The 26426-nt window shown below is 37.9% G+C and overlaps 1 protein-coding gene across 1 annotated transcript; it reads right to left on the minus strand.

Annotated features, from left to right (window-relative positions):
• Nucleotides 1-12754: 12754 nt before the first annotated feature.
• Nucleotides 12755-13414, minus strand: LOC114023387 (vesicle-associated membrane protein 7-like). The gene is made up of 2 exons (XM_027836001.1): nt 13334-13414; nt 12755-13210 (listed from the first exon to the last, which is right to left on the minus strand). The coding sequence occupies exons 1-2, from the start codon at nt 13412-13414 to the stop codon at nt 12755-12757; spliced, it is 537 nt and encodes a 178-aa protein (XP_027691802.1).
• Nucleotides 13415-26426: the final 13012 nt, after the last annotated feature.

Genomic DNA, 26426 nt, shown 5'->3' on the forward strand with positions numbered 1-26426 from the left:
AGAGTGACAGGTTCTCCACCCTATTACCATAAGGCCACCACTACGGGTGTGTTTCTTTGAAGAAGGAAGGAGAGATAATCATAAGTCATACAACAGAACTACAAGCATGTAGCTTTGGCCTGTGTATGATAACTGTATCTTTACAAGCTAAATAAACTTTCCTTTATATCTTGTTTGTGTCAGGTCAGTCATTTATACCTCTAGGATATCTAGTTTTAAGATGGCTGCCGGCAGACTCACATGTATATGTGCATGTATGTGTGTGTACATGAGTGCATGTGTTTGTCTGTGTGTATGAGTGTTTGGGAGTGTAGAGATAGCTATCAGGGCCTTTGTTTTCATCAATGAAGAGAATTTTGAATGTGGAAACTCCCTTCACAGATGATATCTGAAGTCCCACCTATCTATAAATCTATGACCCTATGAGGTCTATCATTGACTCATCTGTAACTTAGAAGTCTTAGAGAAGTCATAGAAGAATCACAGATATAGAGCTGGAAAGGCCCTTAACCCAACTTCTTCATTTTATAGATAAAAAACTGAGTGTTAGAGAGATTAAATGGCTTTCTCAAATAGGTGGCAAAGCTGGAATTCAAACTCAGCTCCTATGTACAATGTACTATGCTCTTTTCACTATACTACATCGGGCTTTGAAAGGTTAACTGACTTTCTAGTGACCAAAGAGCTAACATATTCAAAGGCATAATTGAATAAAGACTTTTCCTGTTTACAAGGTCAGCCCTCTATCATCTACGCTATGTTGCCTGTCATACTGGAATAATTGCTAGCATTGATTTGAACACTTTAAGGTTTGCAAAGCTCTTTATTAAATTCGCTTTGTCCTCAAAACAACACTGGGAGGTCAGTACTATTATTCCTGTTTTACAGATGAAGAAACTGAGGCAGATAGTAGTTAAATGATTTGCTCAGGGTCTCATAGCTAGCAAGTATCTGAGATTGGATTTGAACTCAGATTTTCCTGACTCCAGGCCTAGAGCTCTATCCACTGTACCACCTAGTTCTCTTAGCAACAATTCCCCTTGACTTTGGGCTTTAAGGTTTCAAGGTGCTTGCCTTACAATAACCTGGTAACATAGGTGATATAAGGAGCATCATACTTATTTTACAGATGAGGAAACCCAAATTCTCCAAGGTGAGATGACTTTTCCATGATTTGAAACCAATCTCCTGACTTCAAGTTCAGTTCTTTACTACTGTGTAGAAAAGGTACATTTCCCAGAATAAAATTGTGAAATCAAGCTCCCCAGCAAGAATTAAGAAACATTAATAAGGGTCACCTGGAGAAAAGGTATCAGAGAAGAGACCAGGGTAAACCCCAGTCTTTAAACATGTCCTTTGTTGATCATTCTAGGGTTCTTCTATGTTTGGTTTCTCCTGAATTGTTACCAATAGGGGAAAAAATTAATGATTAATCGTAACATATGATATTTCTATGGTATGTTTTAAAGTTTTTAGTTACAGTATCTTATTTATTCCCATCCAGTCAAAACCAGAATCAGAGAAGTTATAAAGATGAGAATATACCAGAAAATATACAGGGTACACGCGATCTCCCATTGGAAGCAAGATAGCTCAACTCAACCAAGAAAGAGAGAGAGGAAGACGTTCTGTGAGGTTGAGAGGGCTTTGTGTATCTAGCATGATTGATGAAAGGCCTTCTGGGTAGTCTGGATTGTCTCTTGCTGAGAAGTAACTTGGAATAGAGGACAAAGTCCTGGACTGGGAATCACGAAGCCCCAGTGCTGAATTGTGTCTGACATTATCTTTGTAATGGTAATGGGCAAATCACTACTCAAAGTCATTAAATTGAATCTATATGTAACCAGTTGAAGTTGACATTGACCTTTCCTGGTGAGTCCTTTGGGCCATAACTGCTCATGGCTTTCCAAACTCCAACCATGAGTTAGCCCAATCAAACTGCTTCTCTGTTTCTCTACAAATGCTAAAAACTCCTGGATTTAGCCACACAATTGTGTTAAATTTTCAAGTGTGCTGGCAAATTTGTATTGTCTAATGTCAATTGTTCCCTGTTGGGAGAATTTTCCCATGGGAGTTCTAGCTTCTCTTGGCAGAAGCTGAGGGTTCTGCCTCACCTGTTGACACGCAACACCTGTTGCGTGTCAAAAACAAGGAAGTCTCACAAGACCTCTCCTTTGCTGACATGCAGCTCCCATGGTTGGCTCAGCTCTCCTCTCATTGGGAGAAAAATCCTACTCATATCCCTGACACGAGGGCTGCAGGTGTCCAGCAAACTTGGTGATTGGCTATCACGTGGAGATCATGCTTTGATCAGGTGTTACTAAGGCTATAGAAGAAAGCTACTAGCACTTAATAAACGGAGCTTCTGCCATCTTGCTGTCTCCCGCCTCATCAATGTGCCTCCGGGTTAAGAGTATTGAGCTGGTCTCATGCTCACCACTGCAGCGGCCGCGTCAGTTCCCTATATTGCTATATGACAATTTCTTTTGCTCCTCTCTGATTGATTTTCTATCACATTCCTCACAGTGTCTCTTGTAAACATTTCTCTTGAATCCTTCTACACCACTTCTTCACTCTCCCACCTCTGCTCAGTGGAGAATCACACCTCATACTCTACATCCGATTTGAGCTCCTTGTTCTCCCTGATTCTCCACCTCAAATCCTCTCAATGTAATTCCCCATTCTCTCTTCCTTTGCTTCAGGCTCAGAGGAAATGGTATCCCTCCTCCATTCTAAGGAGAAATATTATTTGTACCCCAGGTTGTTGCCATTGATATCATTCCCTCTCATCTCTTCCAGGAGCTTGTTCTTTTATCTGACCCACCCTCTCTCAAATATTTAATCTCTGTCCACTTTCTCTGCCACCAATAAACATACCCAGATCTCCCCTATCCATAAGAAGCCTTCATTTGACCCATGTCATTGTCCTTTCCCAACCAAATTACTATAAAAAACACATCTACTCATCGATTCTACTCCCTCACCTCCAAGTCCTTATCCCCTGGAAATTAGGGTTTTTGCCCAACACTTGATTGAAACTGCTCTTTCTGACATTACCAATGGTCTGTCACCTCACTTCTTGCATTGTCTCAGACTTCTCCAGTGACCTGTTTGTAGTATTTGTCATGGTTGCCTGCTCTCTTTTCTCTCTTTTCCTGCATATTCTCTCTTCTTTTGGTTTTTGTGATATAATTCCTTCTTAGTTCTCCTTCATGTCTAACTATTCCTTCCATCTCCTTTACGAGTCATCATCTCATGTTCTATGTCCTAGGCATGGGCAGACCTTAGTGATATGTCCTACTTGTCTTTTCTTTCTGCAGTATGAATGATCACTTCCATGTAGATGACTCCCAAATCTACAATCTATTCCCCACATTTCCCTCCTGAACTGCTTCAAAAGAGGCACAGTTGAGTGATAGAGTCTGAATTACAGGCCCAAATAGCACAGTCCATAGCACCCATGCAGCTTCAGTGCAGGTGAAATAAGAATGGGGATGTTGGAATGCCAAATCCAGGTTATTATGAATGAGTGGACAGTAGGAAGAGAGGTGGAAGAGATATGAAAGATCAAGTACAAGCTAAGGTCAAAATGCCTAGGACTGCTAGGGATGGTCATGGGGAATGAGGCAACTTATTTCAAACAAATAGGGCATGTGGTCCATGCCCTTTCTTGCTCCTGACAGGGATTTGGACTGGGATATCTGACCCTAAGTTGAGCAGAAACTCCAGTTAAGCAGCAAACATTCAGGTAATTGGAGTATTTGAGTAATGGGCACTGTGCTTTCTCCCATTATGGCTTTTATTATAAATGAAATTAGCATGCTTTCCTCTTTAGCCAGCATAAATCTGACCTTTGTTAGGGATTGGAGGAGAATGATCATTTATAAGAGCTGTTAGACTATATAGGTTCCATTTAGTAGACTACTGCTTCAGAGCATTTGAATGCTTACCTTGCTGACATGCAGTAACTGAATCACTAAAAGGAATCCATAAGAATGTTGATAACTTCCATATTCTCCTTGAAACTTGGGGGTGGTTTTTCTATAATAAATATCCTGTTGGTCTGGAGATTTTGTGAGATAGAATGTCTGTTAGACAGGTGACCAACAAGCTATTCTCTCATTCATTTCACAAATAAGTCATCAGATCAATGGATGTGCAGGTAGTGCCTTAACAGCACACTTTGCAAAGTACAAGTAAATGTAAGAATGCATCATGGTTAAAAGTTACAGAGATTAATGTTATTATGATTTAATATTTCTAATATTGTGATGTCATCATTTAAATGGTCAAAGCAAATACATTTAAGAATTAGAAGGAGACAGATATATTAAGAGTATGAGGGGATAACCCTCATCCCCACTGCCAAGCACCCTTTGAAAGCTTGTATTAATGATAACAAGTCACATACTGACAAAGCAATATTTTAGAAATGATTGCATTTTCTATTTTATTAAATAAGAACTGTATAGAAGCCATAGTGTTTGTAATAATTCATTGGTTGTAATATCAATCAATGAACATTTATTAAGTTCCTAATATGTGCCAGGCACTGTGCTAAGGGCTGGGGGTACAAAATGAGGCAAAAGACAGAGGCAGCTTTCAATCCAATGGAGAAGACAATGTGTAAGCTATGTACAACATAAAACAGGAAATAATTAGCAGAAGGAAGGCAGTAGAATTAAGAGAGGTTGATTGGGATATGACTTTTAGCAAGAGGAGGTATAAATCTCAGTCTAGTAAGGTATAACTGGGACAATTTTATCTTGTAGATTTTTTATACTCTTCATGGGATTCATGACATCCTAAATATGGGGACATTTTTTGACAGGGTGTGACATAAACTACATTTTATTTTTTTCATAAATTACCTCTACATCTCTTTCCAGAGGCAGTATAATAATAGAAAGAGAACTAGGTCTGGCATCAATAAACCTGGGCCCTAATTCTCAATTCATTGCCAATAAGCTAAGTGACTATGAGCAATTCACTTTACATCTCTGTGCCATGTTATCTATTGCCTTCTAGGAAACTTCTTTGCAAACACAAACTTGGAAGTAATCTCACCTACCTATGATTCATATATGCCACACTTAGACTCTAATCTTATTAGTCTCATCACTTTTAATTCCTCATAACAATATGTAAACTGTGGCCAATACAAATTATTAATACCCCCAAGAATATTCACTGGTTCTGCAACTCAGTCTCTCAATAAGTTGCATGCCAAGGGGTAGAAATTACATATAGTATGTGATGAGAGATGCCCTTAGATGATAGGGATGAATTCAGAAAAACATAGATCAGAAAATTAAAATTCTGAGAAGTCATGAGCATCACTTAACCTGATTAATGTTTCTTCTTTCATTTAGCAAAGGAATAATCTCTCCAAAATGTTATTAATTTAAATATTTATGGATTTTAGAAAGAAATTCTATTTATGAAAGATTTTTTATTTATAAATATGTTTGAAGTAGGATCCTCAAGTCTCATTTTTAATACAAGGGGCCACTATTTCTTACGTATCTTGAAGGTCTTCAGATTGAAAGGAGTGCATTGCAGGTCCTGGTGATCTATGCTTGGGTTACCCTACCCAAGGAACAGAGCAAAGTTTTGCTATAATAAATGAGTGCCTCATTAAAGACCTCATTTTTTATATAATGAATATGTAAATAAAATATAATATCTAAGAGACTGGAAGAGAAAGAAGGAACATATAGCATATAGTAAGAGGAAGAGTTAATAGGTACCCTATATACTGCCTTGGTACTCAAGTGCTGATAAGAAATCAACAGAAAAGCTTTCAGGCCATTGGGTAGATATCTTAATGAGGATTTATGGAGGGGGGGACATAGAGGAGAGAAGCGTTGGAAGAAATAGATGGGTTAGAGAGTACTCATGTTAAGATCATGGATCATCAAAAGATGGAAGTGTTAATTAATTAATTAATTGATTGATTGATTGATTGATTGATTTTTCTGCTCTCAGTGCAGCAACATTGAAATCCTGTTCTAGAAATTCTATTGAATCATGAGAACTTCTTGTATTGTCTATTGAGGAAGAAATAAAATAATCTTATTTTTAAATGGCCTTCATTTTCCTCCTGAAAATCATATGTACAACTACATATTTTATATTCCCACTTTTATTCCCATTGCTCAGTTCCTCCTTTTTGAAATTCTTGGTTTTGAAACATGCAGAGGATTTTGGCCCATAAAATTATATACCCTAACTGCATGTATATGAATAAATCAGACCCATTAGCAGATATTTATTAAGCACCTACTGTATATGAAATATTAGTTCTAGGAGCTGGGGTGACAAAAAGTCTAGGTCATGATTCCTGCCATTAAGGTGTTTATTATTGAATTGGGGAAATAAATATGTAATATATGCTCTTTTGGAAAAGATATAATACAGAATGTGCTATGTGCTAATCAAGTGGTCCTGAGAAGTAAGATAATAGATTTAGAGGTAGAAACAAGAATTTTTAAAGTCCTTTCTTATCTGCCAGGCACTGCACTAAACATTTTACAAATATCCCATTTGATCTTCACAAGAACCTGGAGAGGTAATAATATCCCTATTTTATAGTTAAGGAATCTGAGGCAGACAGAGGTTAAGTGACTTGCCCAGGATCACCTGACTACAGGCCCAACTGTCTATCTATGTAGGTTGCACCTAGTTGGAAGGGATTCAGAAGTCATCTAAGCCAAATTTTCTCAAAATAAGGATGGAAAATTTGTGAGGCATTGGGAAGGTAAGTGAGTTGCCCAAGGTCATGCATGTAGGAGGCGAGGCTGAGTCCTGGTCCTCAGAGTCAACAGACAGTATTCTTTCACTGAATAATACAACCTCACACTAAAAAAAAGAATAATGCTAGCAGAATTCTGAGGAGGGTGTTAGGGAATGAGAAAAGTTAGGCAAAAGTGGAAAAGCAGCTGAAGGTAGAGGTTGAAGGGTGTCTTTAATTCCCAGGATAATTTGAATGACTCAGGAAATAGCCTCAGGTTTGCAGTTGGTGTTTAGAGACAAGTCTATAAATGGTGATTGTGGGAGTATGTACAGAGAGCTAGAATATATGGTAGAGTATGCCTTAATGTGATTAGGAAGTGATTTCCATGTAAGAGAGTTCATTGAGAGATTTGAGGTCCTACAGGAGAGAGAGAGCCAGTCTTGAAGTATGAGGAATAATTCAATTGTAAAAGAAAATGTAAGCAGATCAGCTGGATTGGCAAGTGCCTCCTGACTATGTAGTAAGAGCTATCTGAGAGTATTTCTATTGGGCTGAGATGCAAGTGCCCCAATTATGTAGTTGTATAACTAATGGAGATAGTGGTGATGAAAACATACAAGAGCATATTTTGTCTTAAAAAATAGATTGTGATCATGGATTTCTGAGTTTCTCATTTTACTTTAAATAAAAATAATTTGAGTGTATGGGGAAGGGAAGGAAGGAACTGGCTGATCTAAGGCAAAGTACATGCATAACATTAACGTGGCAAAAGAAAAATCATGTTGGCCTGGTGTGGTCAGACATTTCATAATGATGGTGTTCCAGGTAGGCCTTGAAGATTAGAAACTGATGAAAGGGGAGAGTGTTCTAGGCAAATAATATGAATGTAGTACAGAAGAAATGCATATGGTGGGTTCATAGAATAATGAATGGATGGATTTGTCTGGAGCAGAGGGCTTGTATGAGGAGTAGAGAGAAGTTGGTACCAGATTGATGAGGGCCTTAAATACCAGAGGATGGAGATTATTCTGTATGCAACCAGTTAGCTACTAATTTTTGACTAGATTTCACTGCTGTACTTTTTGAAAAGACAGTTGTTACTTGATTTAGTGCTCTCTCCTAAACTGGTTTGTGTATAAACACGGTCTTGTACTATTTAAATTGTTTGTATAATGCTGGTGACAGCCACTAAAAGGTTAATTTTTATTAGAGAATCCCTCAAAAGTAAATAATAAGACTCAAAAATTAATTTTATTTTCTGAAAAAGAGTGGAGTATAGGTACATGAGTTATTTTAAATACAGTCATGTAGGTCAGCCAAAGTTGAGCCTCTGTGTGATAATGATTTAGAGGCTTCTATGAAATAATTTGGTAGTCATTATCTCATCATCCTTAGAGAACACTTTGTGGTAAATCTCGGAATGCATTAACTCAATATGGCTTCATTTGACCCCAAAGTAAACCAGTGGAGATTAATGGACCCAAATGACAAATTATGCTCCTGTACTTAGAGGAGGTTATCGAAATCAGAGGAAATTTAGTGAAGCAGTGACTTGGAGCAACATTTTTTTCCTCCTTCTGTGCACTGGGATATGCAATCTAATTATCTTTTTATACGTATGATGAGATGACAATGCCAAAGAGAAATATTATGAAATCCCAAATGCATTGGAATATAGTAATAATAAAAAAGTGAAGTAATAGATGGCTTCCTGTTAGCTAATGAATATCTACAGAGAGTTAGAGTTTCAGCAAAGGGATGGGGGCAGGGGAAAGAAATCTCCTACTGAAACCAAACTGAGGATTTTATGGCTGAATTTCCAGTCCCTTCTCCCAGAAGCATTTTTTAAAAGAGCAAAGTAAGAAATCATTTGATTTAAGACCTGAGCATAGAATTCTATACTATTAATTTTTTTTTTAAATGTCTATCCTCTTACTATTTGACATACTTTAAAAATACACTAGAACATTTGGGGGACTTTAAACAGGTATAATCTTGAGGGCTTTAGAGGAGAGGGTCTTAGTCAAGAAATAAAGTATGGCTAATGACCTAAGTGGGTTTGAAGGTTGAATGAAAAAATATTTTTTTTAAAATTATATACATATTTGGAGTTAAATCTGGTCAGTTTGACTTTCGATGTGATTCTAAATGAACTGCTTTCATTGGCTTCATGTAGTATTTCACGTATGTAGTGACTTTCTGATGGTAGTATTCAATTAGATTCAACAAATATTTAGTCCCTAAGTAATTCTCCCAGTAGCATATCTTTTAATTAAAAATACTTTCCTCCTGTAGGGTGTTGGGTAAGAATTTAATTTGATTATGCTCAATTTACATATTTAAAAAGTGAGATGTGTTTCAAGATATAAGGATTTCTCCCATCAAATCAAAGATGTGAGGCCTACGCCCAGACTTCTTTTTTAATATTTTATTTTTCTCCAATTACGTGTAAAAACATTCTTTAACATTCGCTGGTTTTTTTTAAAGTTTTGAGTTCAAAATTCTATCTGTTCCTCCCTCCCCTGTCTCCTCTTGAGACAGTAAGCAATATGATAGAAATTATACATAGTCAATCATGTAAAACATGATGGGCATTTTGTGGAAGAAAACTTGAAAGCAGAGAGAGAGAGAGAGAGAGAGAGAGAGAATATTAAGCATGACTTCTTATCACAGATTCATATAATTTTTTAATTGGAAGGTACCTCAGTGGCAAGGTAGTTTTTTCCTAACTTCAAACTTAAGTTTGCCTATTTTTAACTTCCATCCATTGCTCTTCCATCCTTCTGCCTCTGGGGCCAAAAGGGAAAATAAAAGTCTAATCCTTCTTCCATATAACAGCTCATTAAATACTGGAAGGCAGTTTTATGTCCCCCTTAAGGCTCCTCCTCTCCAGGTTGATTAAGTGATCCTCATACAACATAGACTTAAAGACTTTCAGTATTCTTGTTGTCACTCTCTGCATGTTCTTCGGCCTACTGGTATCCTTGTTCAAACTTTGGCACCCAGAACTAAGCAAAACAATCCAGATGTGATTTGAAGAGAATAAAGCATAAAACACCTTTCATCTCCTCATATCTGGATGCTAAGAGTCTCAAAAAATAGCCCAAGATCTTGGTGGCTTCTTTTGCTCCCTCATTGAGATTGAAATTCCCTAAAACCCTCAGATCTTTCTCAGCACAACTGCTATCCAACAATCCCTTTTCCTTCTTTTACTTGTGAAATTGATTTTTTGAACCCAGGTATAAGACTATTGAACTTTGTCTTAATAGATTCAGTCCAATGCTCTAGCCTGTCAAGATCTTTTTGGAATGTTGTCATTTAGTGAGCAGTTGCATTTCCCAGCTTTCTGTCATCTGAAACTCTAATAAGCAAGCCAACTACACCTTTATCCAAGTCATTCATAAAAATGTTAAATAGCACAGGACTGTCCTTGGGGACTCTGCTAGACAACCCATGCCAAGTCAGCATTGAACAAACCAATCAGCCAAGTGAGAAGCATTTATTAACCACTATTATTATATTAATATATTATAATATATTAATTATTAATCAATGTATTTAATTATATTTAATTAATATAATTAATTATTCTTTGCATCTTACTTACCAAATAGTTCCATGCTTATCTATTTTTCTTATCGTGTAGTCCACATCTCCATTTTTTAATCAAAAAAAATTTTAATCAAATTATTTAAGTAAATGTCGACTTTAGCAACAACACTCCCCTGATCTACCATTTTAGTAACCCATTTAAAAAAATGGTTTCTCAAACCAGTCATTGAAGAAGCCATGCTGGGATTTTTGTAATCATTACTTCTTTTTCTAGATGTTGACTAACTATTTCTTTAATGACTCATTTATCTTTGATTGCCATTTTCTTACAGAAAATGTTCCTCAATGATTGTTTTTTTATGTATTCTGGAGGGTTAAAAATGTCAAATTTTAATGTAAAGCATACTTTTCAATGGGGCTTTTTTCATCATAATAAAGTTTACTATTCTTCATTTTGACAAATGAAGATAAATTCTTATATTGATACAAGCATTTTAAAAAATCTAAATGAACTTGACAAAAGTCATATAGTTGACCTACATGTGTTTAAATGTGTAAATATGTAAATATTTGGAAATATTTTCCTTTTGGATAAATTTTTCAGTTTTCATTTCAAGATATTTGGTTTCACAGCTCTAAAAAAATAAGCCACAAAGGTCATTTAAGATTATTTTAGTATAATAATTGGCTGCAGGGTGAACACAACTATCATGTAATGTCAATTCAGTTTTCAGAATTAATTTGGGTCAATGTACAGTTTGGTGTAGGAGTTTCTTTTTTCAGTTGGAGAGAACTAAAAACAGATGGTGAGATAACTTAGTTTCCTTGGATTCAAAAAACTGAAGAAAAAAAAAAAACTAGCAGCACTCTATCACCATGAAATTGTTTGCTTGCTTTTGGGGGGTTATAATCATATTTAATCAATACTTCTTAGAATTTGTGTCTAATGGTAGCCATCTCTAGGGTGAGGGAGGAGGGAAGAAAAAAAGAAATTCACATGATAATTTTGTTGTACATTTGAAAGGAATGTTAACATACAATTTGGATCAGAGGTTTATAACCCTGAGTCCATGGTCACACAGGAGTCAGTGGAGAGATTTCAGAGGGAAGAGGTGTCCAGGAACCTGGATGAGAAAAATATGTTGACAACTATATTTCAAAATAAGTGGTTTCTTTTTTAATACTGTGCATTTTATGTGTTGAAAACATTATTCTGAAGAGTCCATAGGTTTCCTGAGGCTGCCAAAGGGGTTTATCACACACACACACACACACACACACACACACACACACACAGAAAGAGAGAGAGAGAGAGACAGAGAGAGAGACAGAGAGAGAGAGAGAGAGAGAAATAGGAAGATTAAGGAGAGAAAGATTAAGAACTGGTTTAGAACCTCAGAGCTCTGGATCTAGGAAATAAGTGACAAGATTCGCACCTAGTATGTATCAGAGGTAAAACACTTGAATAAGGGTCTTGCTGACTTGAAGGATGGTCCTCTTTCTACTACATAATATTGCCTCTCCAAAGATTAAATACACATAAAAATGTATGAATAAGATATAACTAGTTAGCTATTTGCTAACTCAATTTAAGTATGGAAAAGAAGGTACTGCTGATTTCCATTTACAATCCTAATTCACACCCAACTTTCATAGTATTGTGGACAATGTTAGTCACATTCATTCTCATTCAATAAATTGCTATCTTTGAGTCCCACTGAAACTCATATGACCTCATTACATTTTCTTCATTGTTATTCTCTGCTTACTTTTTAATAAAATTTTTATCAGCTACTTCATTTTTTCCATTAATTCCTTCAATAACTAAGCAGGGGGTTGCCTGGCAATGTGTAAATTTCCATGTGTGTATGAAGTTGGGTAGTTTCTCCTATAAAAGACAGCCCCAGTCGCTTAAACCATTCTCCAGGAAGTATGAAAGAGCCCCTCTATATCCTATGCAGAGACATTCAATCAAAAGACCTTTCCATTAAGCCATGTTGTCCTTGTATCATGTGGTAGAGGTATAGGTTGTATGTGCTCTTGACAGGTATCTCAACTGACATTAGGTGCTATAACAGCAATAGCAGCCCATGACAGTATGGTTGCCAACTTTCCATTAAGGTTCAGAATTTAAAGGTCTTTTATTTTTTCTTTCGGTGTATACAGTCACACCAATATATGTGCTCTCTTTATTCCCAAATAGCAGGTGGAGAGTTGGGTGGCTCCATCTGGGTAACAACAAACAGTTCAGAATAAGTCCCTTTCCAACCAAGGTGGCAGTGGCACAGAAGCAGTGACTAGATGGCTCCTTTTGGGGGGCACTGGGATACACAAAGAAAAATGCAGTCTGGGGATGATGGAAGAAAAGTGAAGGATGGGATGGACAGTAGCAATCAGGAGGAAGTTACTTGGGTTGCTTCTTTAATTCTTGCTCCCTCATATTCTTGGCTTAAGATTGTTCTGAATTTATTTCGCCACACAACTTGGCCAGGTAAGCCCACCACGGGCAACTGAGATGACAACATAGATGAAGATCATCACTGCAATGATGATAATGATGGTGAGCTTCAAGTTCTTCATACACATGGCTCTGGCAAAGTTCCTGCTAGTACTTTTGAAGGTGACTGATGAATCTACCAGACGTTCTATTTTATCTACCAGTAACTCCAGTCTTTCTCCTTGTTGGGCCACTAGATCAGTGTTCTGGACCATGCATCCTTTTAGTTCATCCACTTGGGCTTGAGTCTCCACAGCTCTGTCCATGTGTTTGTTCTCAGAGTGATGTTTCGGTTGTGCAGCCAGAACACTGGAGAGCTTACTGTTCGTGGCAAAGGAAAGGGCTGTTTGTGCTCTGGAACCATAAATCTGAAACATCTTCTTCATTTCATTCAGAAAACCAAAGGTTCGGGTACATTCAAAATCATCATGTGTAGTACAAAGATACACGATCCTGTCTTGGCAGATATAGTGAAATAGATCATTTCCATGTGAATAAGTGAGTTTGTTATTTTCAAATGGTATTTCAGCCAGAATCTGCTCCGTCACCTCCAGGAAGTTTCTGCCACACCAAGCATGATTGGCAAGTGTGGTTGTGCCTCTGGCAACAACTGTGAAAAAGATAGCCATACTTTCAATCTCAAGTTGAAGCCAATCCCTCTCTAGCCAAACTTCTAACTAAAGAAGAGGTTTTTAATGCCATTCAGTTCCTCTCACGTGGCAAACTGCCTGGGCTGATTCTATTCCAGCTGAGATTTACAAGGCAGTGGTGGTGGTAGTGTCCACTGTTCATACAAAAGCTGTCTGAAATCATCTGGGTTATATGGCAAGAGGAGGTTATCCCTCAGGAGGTTCAAGGGTAGCTCCAATGATTATCTCTTGGTGGTGGCAGGGCAGCCTGCCTGAGCTGCCCTGTTAGTGGCAGAGGCTTGCTCGACCCAGCTCGCTGCACTGATGACTCAAGGGAAAGGCCTGAAAACAGTTTTTAATAAATTAATCAGCAAAGGTATGTAATATGCAATTTTTCCACCAGATGGCAAAATGCTCAAGCCACCAGCTACGATGAAAATGATTTCATCCAAGTCTATCTAACTTAGTACTTTCAGGAGCTTCCTCTTTGGGACATAACTGTGAGCCTTCTTAAAAGATGCTATATCCTCATTGCTTACCAAGTGGTGCTTAGCCTGAAAAATTCAGATTATTCCCCCACTTATCAACAAATATACATTCAATATCGATCTGGGAGCACGAAAACAAAACATTACTCTAAATTAGTGGAAAATTCTAGGGAAATCTCTATATAGTTCTCCTACCATTCACTCACTGATGAACAATTTCCTTAAATGCAACTGATCTATTTTGATTTCACACAGGAAAGCCACACTCTGTCCCCAGGATTTGTTGAACAAGGAAAAAGAAAAAGAAAGTTGTTAGAAGCTACTGCATAGAGCCCAATCACCTCTCATCGGTCCTCTTGCTCAAATGGAGTTTATGATACTTGTCAACAGTCCTACTCACAGCTGATAAAGCCTCAGGTCCTGGTACTCTGATATTTTACCCTAAACAATATTCCACCGTATCCAAAGCATAGCTGACCAAGAGTCCTCATAAGGACACCACCAAACAAAAGGGGAGAAAAAGAAGAAGGAACAGATGATGAGTGTGCCACATATAAATCCCTTCTTTTCCACTCCCTACTCTGTCTCCCACTTTCTTGCTTGACTTCATCCCTGTTCCAAATATAAGCTTAGTCAATCTTGCTTCCAGAGACTTGCTGATTCACTTACCCTCACAGGAACCTTTGTGGGTTTCTTTCAGTTCCCAAAGAAATGAAACTTATCGTATACAGCAACATAAATGAAGAGTTTTAGTGATCTCTGCATATTAGACATACAGGGAATTCTATTTTATTTATCTCTGTGAAATAAGGAAAAGCAGAGCAGAAATTTTAATCATGAAGATTAAATGTAAATAGTAGAATATAAGCTCCTGGAGGACAGAAGCAGCATATACTTTTAGGGATTTTTTTTGGAGACAATTGGGGTTAAATGACTTTCCCAGAGTCAAACAGCTAGATTTGAAACCAGATTTGAACTGAGGTCCTCCTGACTCCAGGGCTCACCATAATACCTAGTTGTCCCAGAAGTGTATACTTAATAAATATTCATTCTGAGCTTTGAATCTGACTGAATTGAAAGAGCACTGGGCTAGTAATCAGAACACTTGAATTCTTGTCTCACCTCTGTTGCTTACTAACTATGTGGCTTGCCCTCTAAACCAAGAGCTGTTAACTTGGAGTCCACAGACCCCCCCACCCCAAGTGGTCCACGAATAGATTCAGGAAGTCTGTGAACTTGGATGGGAAAAAATTCTATCTTAATTTCCACTAATCTTTGGTTTCCTTTGTGATTCTAAGTATTTGATCTTATAATCACTATTCTGAGGTATCCATAGGCTATATCAGAACTGCCAAAGATGTCCATGACACAAAAAAGGATTAAGCTCTAAATTTTCTCATCTGTTAATTGGAATTAATAATAACTGTCCTACATATTTCAGAAGACTATTAGGGGCATCAATATTTTTTAAATTGACAATTGTATTTATATCTCATTGCTTAGTGACTGACACATAGTGACTGGCACATAGTACATACTTAAGAAGTTCATATGATTTCTTGGTTGTTGATTATTAGAACTTCAAAGTTCACAAATTGTTTAAAATGTGTTACCGTGTTTGAAGCTCACAACAACTCAGTGAGGTAGGTACTACTTAGGGGTAGGGAACCTGTGACCTCAAGGCCACACGTGGCCCTCTAAGTCCTCAAGTGTGGCCCTTTGACTGAATCCAAACATCACAGAACAAATCCCCTTAATAAAAGGATTTGTTCTGTAAAACTTGGATTCAGTCAAAAGGCTGCACCCAAGGACCTAGAAGGCCTCAAGTGGCCTTGAGTCTGCAGGTTCCCCAGCCCTGTAACTAGTGTTTCTTGAGCACCAATATAATACACTGACTTTTGGGACACTCTGAATCATTTCCCATTTATACATGATGAAACTGTGACTTAGGGAAATGAAATGATTTACCCATGGTCATATCTAGTAAATGTCAGGGTGACATTTGTGCCTGTTATTTCTCGTTTCAATTTCAACACTTTCCATTATGCCATACCATCTTACCTCATATAAGTGAAGGCACTTTAAAAATGATCAGCTATTATATTACTGTAAGGCATGGTGATGATGACAATGGTCTTGGGAGTAATCATAAATATTTTCAAAGTATGATTTAGAATCCCTTGTACTGACACAATAGGTTTCTTTGGGCAGTTGTGATGAGGTAGAAAAGAGTGCTGGAGACAGATGAAGCAAGCAAGACGTGAGATAGGAGAAAAGATGCAGGATGTGATCAGCCAGACAACTATGCATAGAAGCCCCCACCATGGACTTCTCTGTGTGCTTTCACAAAGCACACTCATTTCTAGAACAACTCTTCCCCTTGCCTTTCCTGTTCTCTTTGCTTAATACCTCCAGACTACCTGACATCTCAGGCATTTTGGAACTATGCTTGCTCCCCATTCTCTTGTCCCCTTTCCCCATTCCATAAAATTGTATCTAAACCAAACCTTTGACCTAGCTAACCACGTTTGCCTCCTACAGGAAGCAGGAGCTGTTCTGCTCTCTTAAAGGAACAGGGCCTGTGGCCTATGCTCTGCCTCCCATATGGAATAAAGAGCCCACTGGGGCTCTGCTTCATGGGGAGCAGGCCTGCTTGGCTGCTTCTCCCCAATAAATGTCTTTCTTTAACCTCGAGACTATCCAAGTGAATTCTTTCAGGACACCAGGAACCACACATCTATTCCTCATCATTTCAGATAGCACCCAACATTCTTGAGGTCCACCCTGAACTCATCAATGGCTGCAGGGAAGGTCTGAGTGAATTCTTTTACACCCAAACTGCTCTCCCAAACATGGGTATCAACATTCTCACTATTTCCACAATTACTTGTTTTATCTCAAATCATTCCTGAACAATTAAGACCAGTAGGGGGACAGAGCATTTCTGCTGTTTGTTTTTTAAGATCAGAATGACGGTGTATTTGAAAGCATAGCATGGACTCATGTTTTTGCTCCTTGATTCCCTCATGAGATTGTTCATGTGACTGATTATAAGTGTGATGATAAGGTCTTTTGAAGAGGTACAAGTGATAAGAGAAAGAAGCAAATGGACATAATGCTTTTAATTTCCAAAGCAGTTCTCAAGAACTAAGAAAACAAACCACAAGCTTCTGTAAAAATATATTTCTTTCTTTTTTTTTCTTTGAGGCAATCTGGGTTAAGTGACTTGCCCAGAGTCACACAGCTAGTAAGCGTTATGCGTCTGAGGCCGCATTTGAACTCAGGTCCTCCTGAATCCAAGGCAGGTGCTCTCTCCACACGCCACCTAGCTGCCACTTGCCTCATTTCTTATTGAGCCTTAATCACTGAATGGACACTGCATTAGTCAAACTGAGACCTGTTAAAGACCTTAGCTTGCAAAGGTCAAGGTCCCCCACTGCATCCTGGGCCATCTCCAGTTGTCTTAATCCACATCTAGCCAATGGATCCAGGTGACTCCAGAGGAGAGAGTGGGGCTGGTGCCCTTGCACAGTCCTCCCTCACTTAAATCCAATTTACTTGCAAGTCATGACATCACCTCCCTGGTGTCAAGGTCTTCAAGAATAGAGGACAAACAGAAGCAGCAAGTCCCATCTTCTACAAGAAGCCTTTCCCAATGCCTCTAAATTCTAGCACCTGTCTTCTTTTAATTATGTATCCTGGATAAAGCTTGTTCACACATAGTCGCTTGTTGTCTCTCCCATTGGATTGTGAGCTCCCTGAGGGCAGGGGCTGTCTTTTGCCTCTTTTTGTACTTCTTGCGTTTAGCATAGTGCCTGGCACATAGCAGGTGCTTGACAAATGTTTATTGACTGCCGGAAGGAAAAATATTAACTTAGCTTCTTCACAGAATATGAATAATCTTATTGGAGGTGGTTGAGGGTATGTGGAGGTAATAAACGTTGGCTCTAAAGCGGACACCTATCCATTAGAAATCACGAATGAATACATCAGAGAATATGAGCCTCAGGGTTCCAAAGGTATGAAAGGGCCTGCACTTTAGGGGCCCTACGATTTGGGAGTTGACATCTTCTTCAACATGTGTAATATCTTCTAATTGTGTCTCATTTTCCATTAACTTGAGATGATGAGGGAGTGTAATAGAGCTGGCACCAAATGTAAATTCAGTCTATTCTGGGAGACCTGATGACCAGGTCTTAACCTGGTATTTCTTAACCCCAACACCCAAGGAGAACTCCATCTGTCTCTACCTGTAGCTCTACAAAGTCTGAAGCAACCACCCTACTCTCCACCCCCATAATCATCACTCAAGGAGGAAGTCTTAATTAGCTGATTCTTTCCTAGTTTTACAGGGGTAAACTCCCACTTCCCTCTCTCCTGTTCCCTATTATTGACTCTCTGCTGAGATGACAAAGAATTTCCTTCTGCTAATACTCTCCTTATTGTCATCCCTCTCTGTCTCAACCCTGTCTTAACCACAATCCATATTCCCCCATGTCCTCCTGTTCTATGCGTCCTCTTGAACTTCTGTTCTATTGCTAGGAAACTTCCTTCCATTCTGTATCTCCTCGTTTCACACTATTTCCATCTTCTGATACTCAGTGGAACCTGTTTTTCTCCAGAAAATATTGTATCCCTATATGTGTGTGGATGTATGTATATATGTATATGTGTATATCTATGTGTTTATATATACATATATATATATATATACACACACATGTATCATCACCTTGAATATCTAGCTTCTCAGTTCATCAACCTTCTAAGTTCCCTTAACCTATATCTTATATCTTCACTTGTGTATGTATATAAGTCACTCCTCTACCCATGCCTGAGATACACTCCTTCCTCATTTCTATTAGAATATTTATTTTCTTTCAAGACTTAATATACACACACATACACACACACACACACACACACACACACATATAAAACCCTCTATGAAGTCTTCCTTAATGCTCTTAGTTATTAATGTTTTCTCTCTATTCAAATTACCTTTTATCTGTGTACGTATTATACATCCCAGGTAGACTGTCAACTCCTTGAAGGCAAGAACTGTGTTACTTGTGTCCTTGTATTTTCGATCCTTAATAGCACAGTTCCTTGCACATAGTAGGTGCTTAAGAAATGTTTGATGGTATAAATTAAATTAGCCTGAGTATAAAAAGACTGCTAAAGTAAATATTGTGTTCTAACTGGGGGCAGAGAGGGATTCTTATTTCTAATATGGAGGAAAAGTAGGAATGTCACCAAGATAGGAGTAAAATACTCACTAAACTGAGAATAAAACATGGGGACACTTTGGGTTAAATAGAAGAGGAGGTGCTCCAGAAGTTTACATAAAAAGAATAGAAAGAATTCCTTCAGGGTATCCAGAGGGGGCTGCCATTTTTACTTGCTATGCATAGTGAAAAACTATTATGGCCTCCTGACAGAATTGACAAGCATCCTACAGTGATAAAAGTTCATCAAAATGAAAAATATATAGGCACAAAGAGGGTCCTCAGTCAACCAGTCACAAGTGGAACCTGCTTGCAATCACTCTTTAATATTACCCATTAAGAGAAGTCCATTTAAGGTAGGGGATGAAGCTGGTGATTATTATAGTGATTAACCTAATTTACTGTTGTGCCATAACATGCTTATTCTGGCTTCCCCAAAACTTATAGTTCAGCATATTGGTACATTTTCACAATTTGTGGCAGCTTTTGCTTCAGGGGTGAACTACAGGTTCTGTCTTTATACATCCTTTTGTGTGAGATAACCTGTCAGATTCCCTTCTATAATGTTTAGGGGGCTCTTGCAGGTCTGCAAGGAAGGAAACAGGTACTTTGAGATGGAAATCAGTTCTGTCTAATCTGTCAGTGGGCTTGAGGATTAAGAAACTTCAACTTTTCAAGTCCCAAGAGCAATTCATCTTATGGTGCTAGGTTGGCCCCAAGTATTATTTATTAATCCAGACTCCATACAGGTCAAACTGAGGCTCCCCCCCCTTTTTTTCTACCATAAAGGATGCCACTGAATTGAGAAAAAAAGTCTGTGAAATTATTTACTAGTTATTATATTAGTGTTCTACTATCATATATTTTGTGATATAAAATTTCTGCCTCAGTTACTGTTATCAGCACAAATAGGGAATACATATATACACATGTATAGTTTAGTTAGTGGCACGGAGTGTCAACTTTAACACAATAACAGTTCTGAGCAGGATAACTGCACTGAGCTTTTCTGTATCCCTGCTTATCATTCACACTCTGCCAAGAGTAACTGGAAAGAAAAAAAAAAGCTCAATCCTGTCATCAAAACTGTTTGGAAACCTGAAGAAAATGGCAAAAACATACCTACCCCATTTAAAATTCTTAAATAGTTATAATTGTTATCTAGAAAAGAAAATGTTTGAACTAAATGAACCTTAAATTTTTTTCCCCTTTCAAATCTAGCCAGATCTGAAATACAAGAGAAGAAAGAATTTTAAGGAAAGGAGGCATTCTTTGGGGGAGCAGAGAATATCAAAAAATAAGATGGGCAGAGACCTGGGGTAAAGGATCAAGTTGTTGGAGACGGATCATAAAGAAAATGAATGTGCCAAAAGAAATAATAAAAAATAGAATTATTGTGTTCTGAAATCACATGAAGTGAAAATGATACACACACATATGTACATATAGATACATATGTGTATGTAAAAGAAATGGCATTTAGAGCTGGAAAACTTAAAGATCGCTAACCTAATCCCTTCATTTTTCATATAAGGTTATTGAGGCCATACATAGAGCTTCTTTTCCATTCTCTCTCTCTGGTCTTTCTTCTTTTCAACCTGTTCTCTACACAGCTGCCCAAGTGACTCTTCTAAAGTACAAGTCTGACCATTTCACTAACCTCCTTGGGACCTCCTATTAACCCTAGAATCAAGTGCAAACTCCTTTGTTTGGCATTTAAAGTCCTTAACAATTTGGTTCCAACCTGCACTCCCAGCCTTTTCAGACACACACACATATGTATATATGTGTTATATATATGTATACATATATATACACATACATGTGCTTATATACAGAGAGAGAGAGAGAGAGAGGAGAGAGAGAGAGAGAGAGAGAGAGAGAGAGAGAGAGAGAGAGATTTCCCTTCACCAACTCCATGGTCTAGTACAACTGGTCCAGTTCTTGCTCCTTACACCCCATCTTTGATCTCCATGATTTTATACTGACTGTTCATCATGCATGGAATGTACTCCCTTCTCAGCTAGCCTTTTAGAATCCTTTCTGATCAGTCAAGTGTGAAGGTGAAGGTTGCATGTCCAGCTGAATTAAGTTGTGTCTTTGCTGAAAATCCTTTCCATACTAATATTATGTAAACTTTTGTTAAATGTTGTATAGTCTATGAGAGTCTCATTTCTTTATCATCCTAAGCCTGACCAGAAACCACCAGACTGACCTAAGGTAGGCCTGACCCCAAACACTCACCTTTCACTTCTGCTGATATAGGAGAATTTTTAGCAACCTAAGAGCACTGTGTGTGAGTTCATGATTTTAATATCATGAAATAATATGATAGATTAATTTTTTCTCACGCCAACATGCCAGCACAGGGTGGGCACTGGGGATTCTTGCCATTGTCAAGAAAGGTTAATACTTTGGGGAATCAAGAAACTGATATAAGCAGTTATCTCATTATTATTTCCAGTATCTTGACTCCTGTTCTGATATTTGAGATTCTAGTTTGTACCTCCATTTCTTCACCTGACTTCCCTCTTCTGTCTGAGCTTATTTGATTTTGGCATTCAAAATCTAATCTGGGGGTCCAAGAGTGATGCATTTATATAAGACTCTCCTCATTGGTGGAGAGAATGATTTGCTGTGTGCTTGCATGAGGAATGGAGCTGTCATGAGAACTTAGGAGAAGAAAGATTTGTCTTTCTTCCTACCTCAAGAGCAGACATGTGGTTCCAGACTCTCTTCAGGGAGGTTACATAAAGAAACACTAATTCCAACCTTAACTGGTCTTCCTGCCTACTAATATACATATACCTGCCTACTAATCAGGACTCTACTTTTTCCAGAATACTATTCTAGTAATCTCTCTAATCAATGGCACAGGTTGGTACATAGTCTATGGGCGTTATGAAAATGCATGCTTTAGGAAAGGAAGAAAATCATGTGGGGGTAGGAGTAGTGACTAGCCCAGACTGGAGAAAACAGTGTTGATAAATAGAGAAATCAATTCATCCTGATTGGAAACTTGGGATACACTGAAGAAGAGGGAGTGGCATCTGTAAGAGATGGAGAATTCTCCAGGCTTCTAACCCATTTTGCAGTTTAATACAAGTGCCTGTGTGAACATAACATTAAAACTCTGTCGCACAAAATCATTGCCCACCCAGCCCAATCTTTTGATTCTGTCTATGGTACAATGAGACATGTTATAACACGGTAGGGTTGTTTAGGTATGCCACCCCCCCAATATATCCAAACAAGCTAGAATAACTATAACTTTCAAAATGGCATAATTTTTTTTGGCAATTGGGGTTAAGTGTCTTGCCTAGGGTCACACAGCTAGTAAGTGTCAAGTGTTTGGTCTGAGGTCAGATTTGAACTCATGTCCTCCTGACTTCAAGGCTGGTGCTCTATCCACTGCACCACCTAGCTGCCCCTCAAAATGGCATAAAATTCAAAAGCAGCTAAGGGTTCTAAAACAAATTAAACTCCTCTTTAAAATTTTGTATTTGTTTTATTCTGTATCAGCCCTTGGAGTATGAAGAGCTATAAGCTGACCTGTATCTGGGCCCCCAGCTGTGCTAATGTAACTGAGCAAATTGGAGAGAGGGGATAGAGAGGAACAGTATGACTGGCATGCTGTCTCAAGCTCATTCTTTGTATGAGAAAAGTAATTGCTAATGTATTCTGCTTTTTCTTTACAAGGCGCTTGACTGACTTTGTTCCATGTAGACCTCCCCCCTGAGTTTGGATCTCTTGCTCTCAGACTCAATTTTGTCACTTCCTTCACAGTCTTCTCTCTAGATCCGTTTTCTCTGAATTTTTTGTTTCAGCTTCAGTCTGGCTTTCTGTTTATCCAATTGGAGTCAGTTTAGACCCTCCCCTCCTCTTCCCAATTCTGAAGTATGAGCTCTTTGGTCTCTTATGTGCTACTAATCTATAGTAAGCATTGGTCCACAGTTCATCACTAACCCCTCCTCCTTTGACCCTATATAGGGCAAGAATAGAGATAACGATTTAAATTTTCTGATATATGGAACACATTTATAAACAATCTTCTTTTTCTAAGTATGTGACAAGTAACACAAAGTACTTTACTGACCACTTTAGTCTTCATATTAAATGAAACATATATTTATAAAATAAGATCCTCAATTGTGTTCCTCGTAGTGCTTTTTTACTGGTTTCCTGCCCTCCCAACCTCTTTAGTCTGTCCTCATCCGGTACTCTTCCTCAGTAGTCTACATTTTCTCAATCATTTCAGAACTCCCTGGAATGTAAGCTCCTTGATGGTAGATAAGGATTGTTTCCATCTTTGTATCTCCAGCACAAAACCTCATGTCTTGTACATAGTAGGCACTTAATAAATGTTTCTTGAATTGAATTGAATAGACCTTCTCTGGACATTCTTTGGCTCTATTAGATCTTTCAACAGATGACCAAAACTACATGCAAATAAATGACATCACAGTTTTTTCTTTGAGAGGGATCTGGAGAAAATGGATGGCTTATACAAGCAAAAATTATTGACAGATAAATGGAATGTGAGTTAAAGATTGATGCTGCGCTTAATTGCAGGTAAGCAATAGTAAGTGAAGAAACTAAAGCTGGTATTTCTCATCTCAGACTTTTAGGAGTTAAAGGAAAGAGCATTTAGGATTTGAATATTAATTATTAATTACCATCCTCACCACTTGCTATTATAGAATGTGAAGTCCTACTTTTGCCTGTGCCAAGAAAATATTCTTCCTTCTGTTCAGAGCAGGATTGAATTGAATTTGTCACAGACTTGATTTATGCCTTCAGATGGTGACTATGACTCTGCCATTACTTATATGGACTTTTGATTCACAGTCCAATTTTCTGTGGCATTTACCTCCAGGCCTAAAATATTCAAAATAATTTAAAACTATATATTCCTAAATATTGCCACCTAATTTACATTTGGTAGTGAGAGTTTGAGTTGAAAAAGGTTCCAGAGGGGGAAGAGGATTTTTCATAATAGTTTCCAATCTCTCCAAGCTAGTATAATTACATGGCAATGTCAGGAACTGCTTATTACCCCCACCCCATCACTCTCTGTCTGCTAGCCTCTTCTTGTGTCAGGTGGACCTACTTTTTTTTTTACCTATGGGCCCAGTGCCACCTGTACACTGATCCTACTAGAAGCTCTGGGAAGGAATCCTATTAAAAGCCTGTGATTCATCAGTTAGCAAAAGTCTTTTCTTTCCTTTGAGCTCAAATATCACTTTGTGATCTTCTACATTATTTTGTTTTGTGATCTTCTACACTATTTGTGATAATTCTAAATTATTTGTGATCTTCTACATTATTTTGTATTCACATTATGTGTTTTATTTCTCTACTAAAAGTATACTCTCCATGAGGGCAGGCTTTGCTGTGCCTAATATTTTTATATCTTCCCTGGTGCCATGTATTTAATAAATATGTAACACATATAGGCTTAATCAGAGGAGTCTGACCTCTCTTTGCTCCATCTATAACACAGTTCACAGAATATGAATGGAGCTGAACTGAGCTGAGGGATAATTAGAGATGGCCTTAGAAATTTCTGACTCCAGTAGAGAAGGCAAAGGGGTGAAATGCTGGAAATCAAGTAGTTAGCTATTCAAACTGACCTCTATGGGACAGCCTATAGATAGTTTTTTGTAGAGAAAGCAGAAATAGGCAAAGGCCAGGTGGCTTTTGTGGGAATAGTATAATGATGAGGCAGCTAGGTGATACAGTGGATAGAGCGCTGGAGTCAAGGAGATCCATATTTGTGAGTTTAAATTCAGCCTCAAATGTTTACTAGGTGTGTGACCCTGGCAAGTCACTTAACCTTGTTTGCCTCAGTTTCCTCATCTGTAAAATAAGCTGGACAAGGAAATGTTAAAGCACTCCAGTATCTTTGCCCCCCCCAAAACCCCACCCAAATGGGGTCATGAAGAGTCAGACATGACTGAAAAATGACTGAACAACAAATAAAATGCAGTTGTGATTGCTTGAGGCCTTGGAAAATTTTCTCCTTTACTTCTACATTTGTGTGTACAGACAGTTAATGATCTCCTGGGAGAGATGGCCTGAAGCACAGACACTTTGTGTTTCCCATTTCATCTCTGTGATCTATAGTTGTATCATTGGGTTACTACAGAGCAGAAGTTCTAAAGTGTGTATGTGAAAGATCCCTTTGGTAGACTGGTGAAGCCTACAAACTCCTTCTCAGAATACAATTTTAAAATTCATAAAATAGAATATATGAATAACAAAAGAAACCAATATTATTAAAATACAGTTATTAATATATAAAAAATTTCATGGACCCCAGGTTAAGAAATCCTGCTTTAGTGTCTGAACATGTTACATTGAAAAGGAGAGAAGTAAGCCAAAATAAGCTGAATTTCAGAACATCATGAAATGGGACTATTATAGACTGACTATACTCATTCTCTGACTCTGTCAGTTCACTGCCCTGAGTACTGTGGTATAACACTAATCTGGCTTTGTAATCCCAACCAACTCCACCCTGCCCAACCATCAACCAAATCCCAACTCTGTTACTACTAGTATGACCTTGGCCAAGTCACAGCCTAATTGGGTCTTAGTTTCCTCATCTGTTCAATCAATGATGGAGTTGGCTTAGATGAGCCCTATAGTCCCTTTCAACTCTAAACCTGATAGTTATATCAATTAGAATTCAGAATTCAAAATTATGGACCTGAGTTCAAGTCAATGGCAAAGTTGATTTCTCCTTTTGATACCATGCAAAGAAAACTAATACTGGAAATGTGAAACTTGTTTGAGAAATTGTTGCATTTTGCATTTCCTTTGTCATCACTGTCTTTTTCACTATGTCACCTATTTTGGTAAAAGTCAAATGCAAAATTACACAAATAAATTAAATGCCTTATTTGATTTGAAGTATTTTTTGATTCTTCAAATGAACTTTCAAAATATGGGTAACATCAATTATTTGCTTCATATGATAAGATTCTAGGTGCCTACTTTAAAGTTTAAAGGGTATTTCAAATGTTAAAGAATAATAGTACAACCTCACAAAAAGATGATAAAACCATATATTTATACATAAATACAATAATGTCTAGTCACATCTCTTTTGATGTTAAAAGTAAAAGTTGTTTTAATGAAAAAGTACTGTCCTTCAGATCCAAGATTATTGTTATGGGTCCCTTAGTTTCTCCCTGTGCATTCTCTTATTCTTCAGGGATACTACAGGAACTCACATGTGTAGCTTTAGACATATAGTTTGAGAACAAATCCATGCGGGAGAAGCTGGTCATA

This window comes from Vombatus ursinus, unplaced genomic scaffold (genome assembly GCF_900497805.2).
Source record: "Vombatus ursinus unplaced genomic scaffold, bare-nosed wombat genome assembly UNPS02014818.1, whole genome shotgun sequence".
Taxonomy (NCBI): Eukaryota; Metazoa; Chordata; class Mammalia; order Diprotodontia; family Vombatidae; genus Vombatus; species Vombatus ursinus.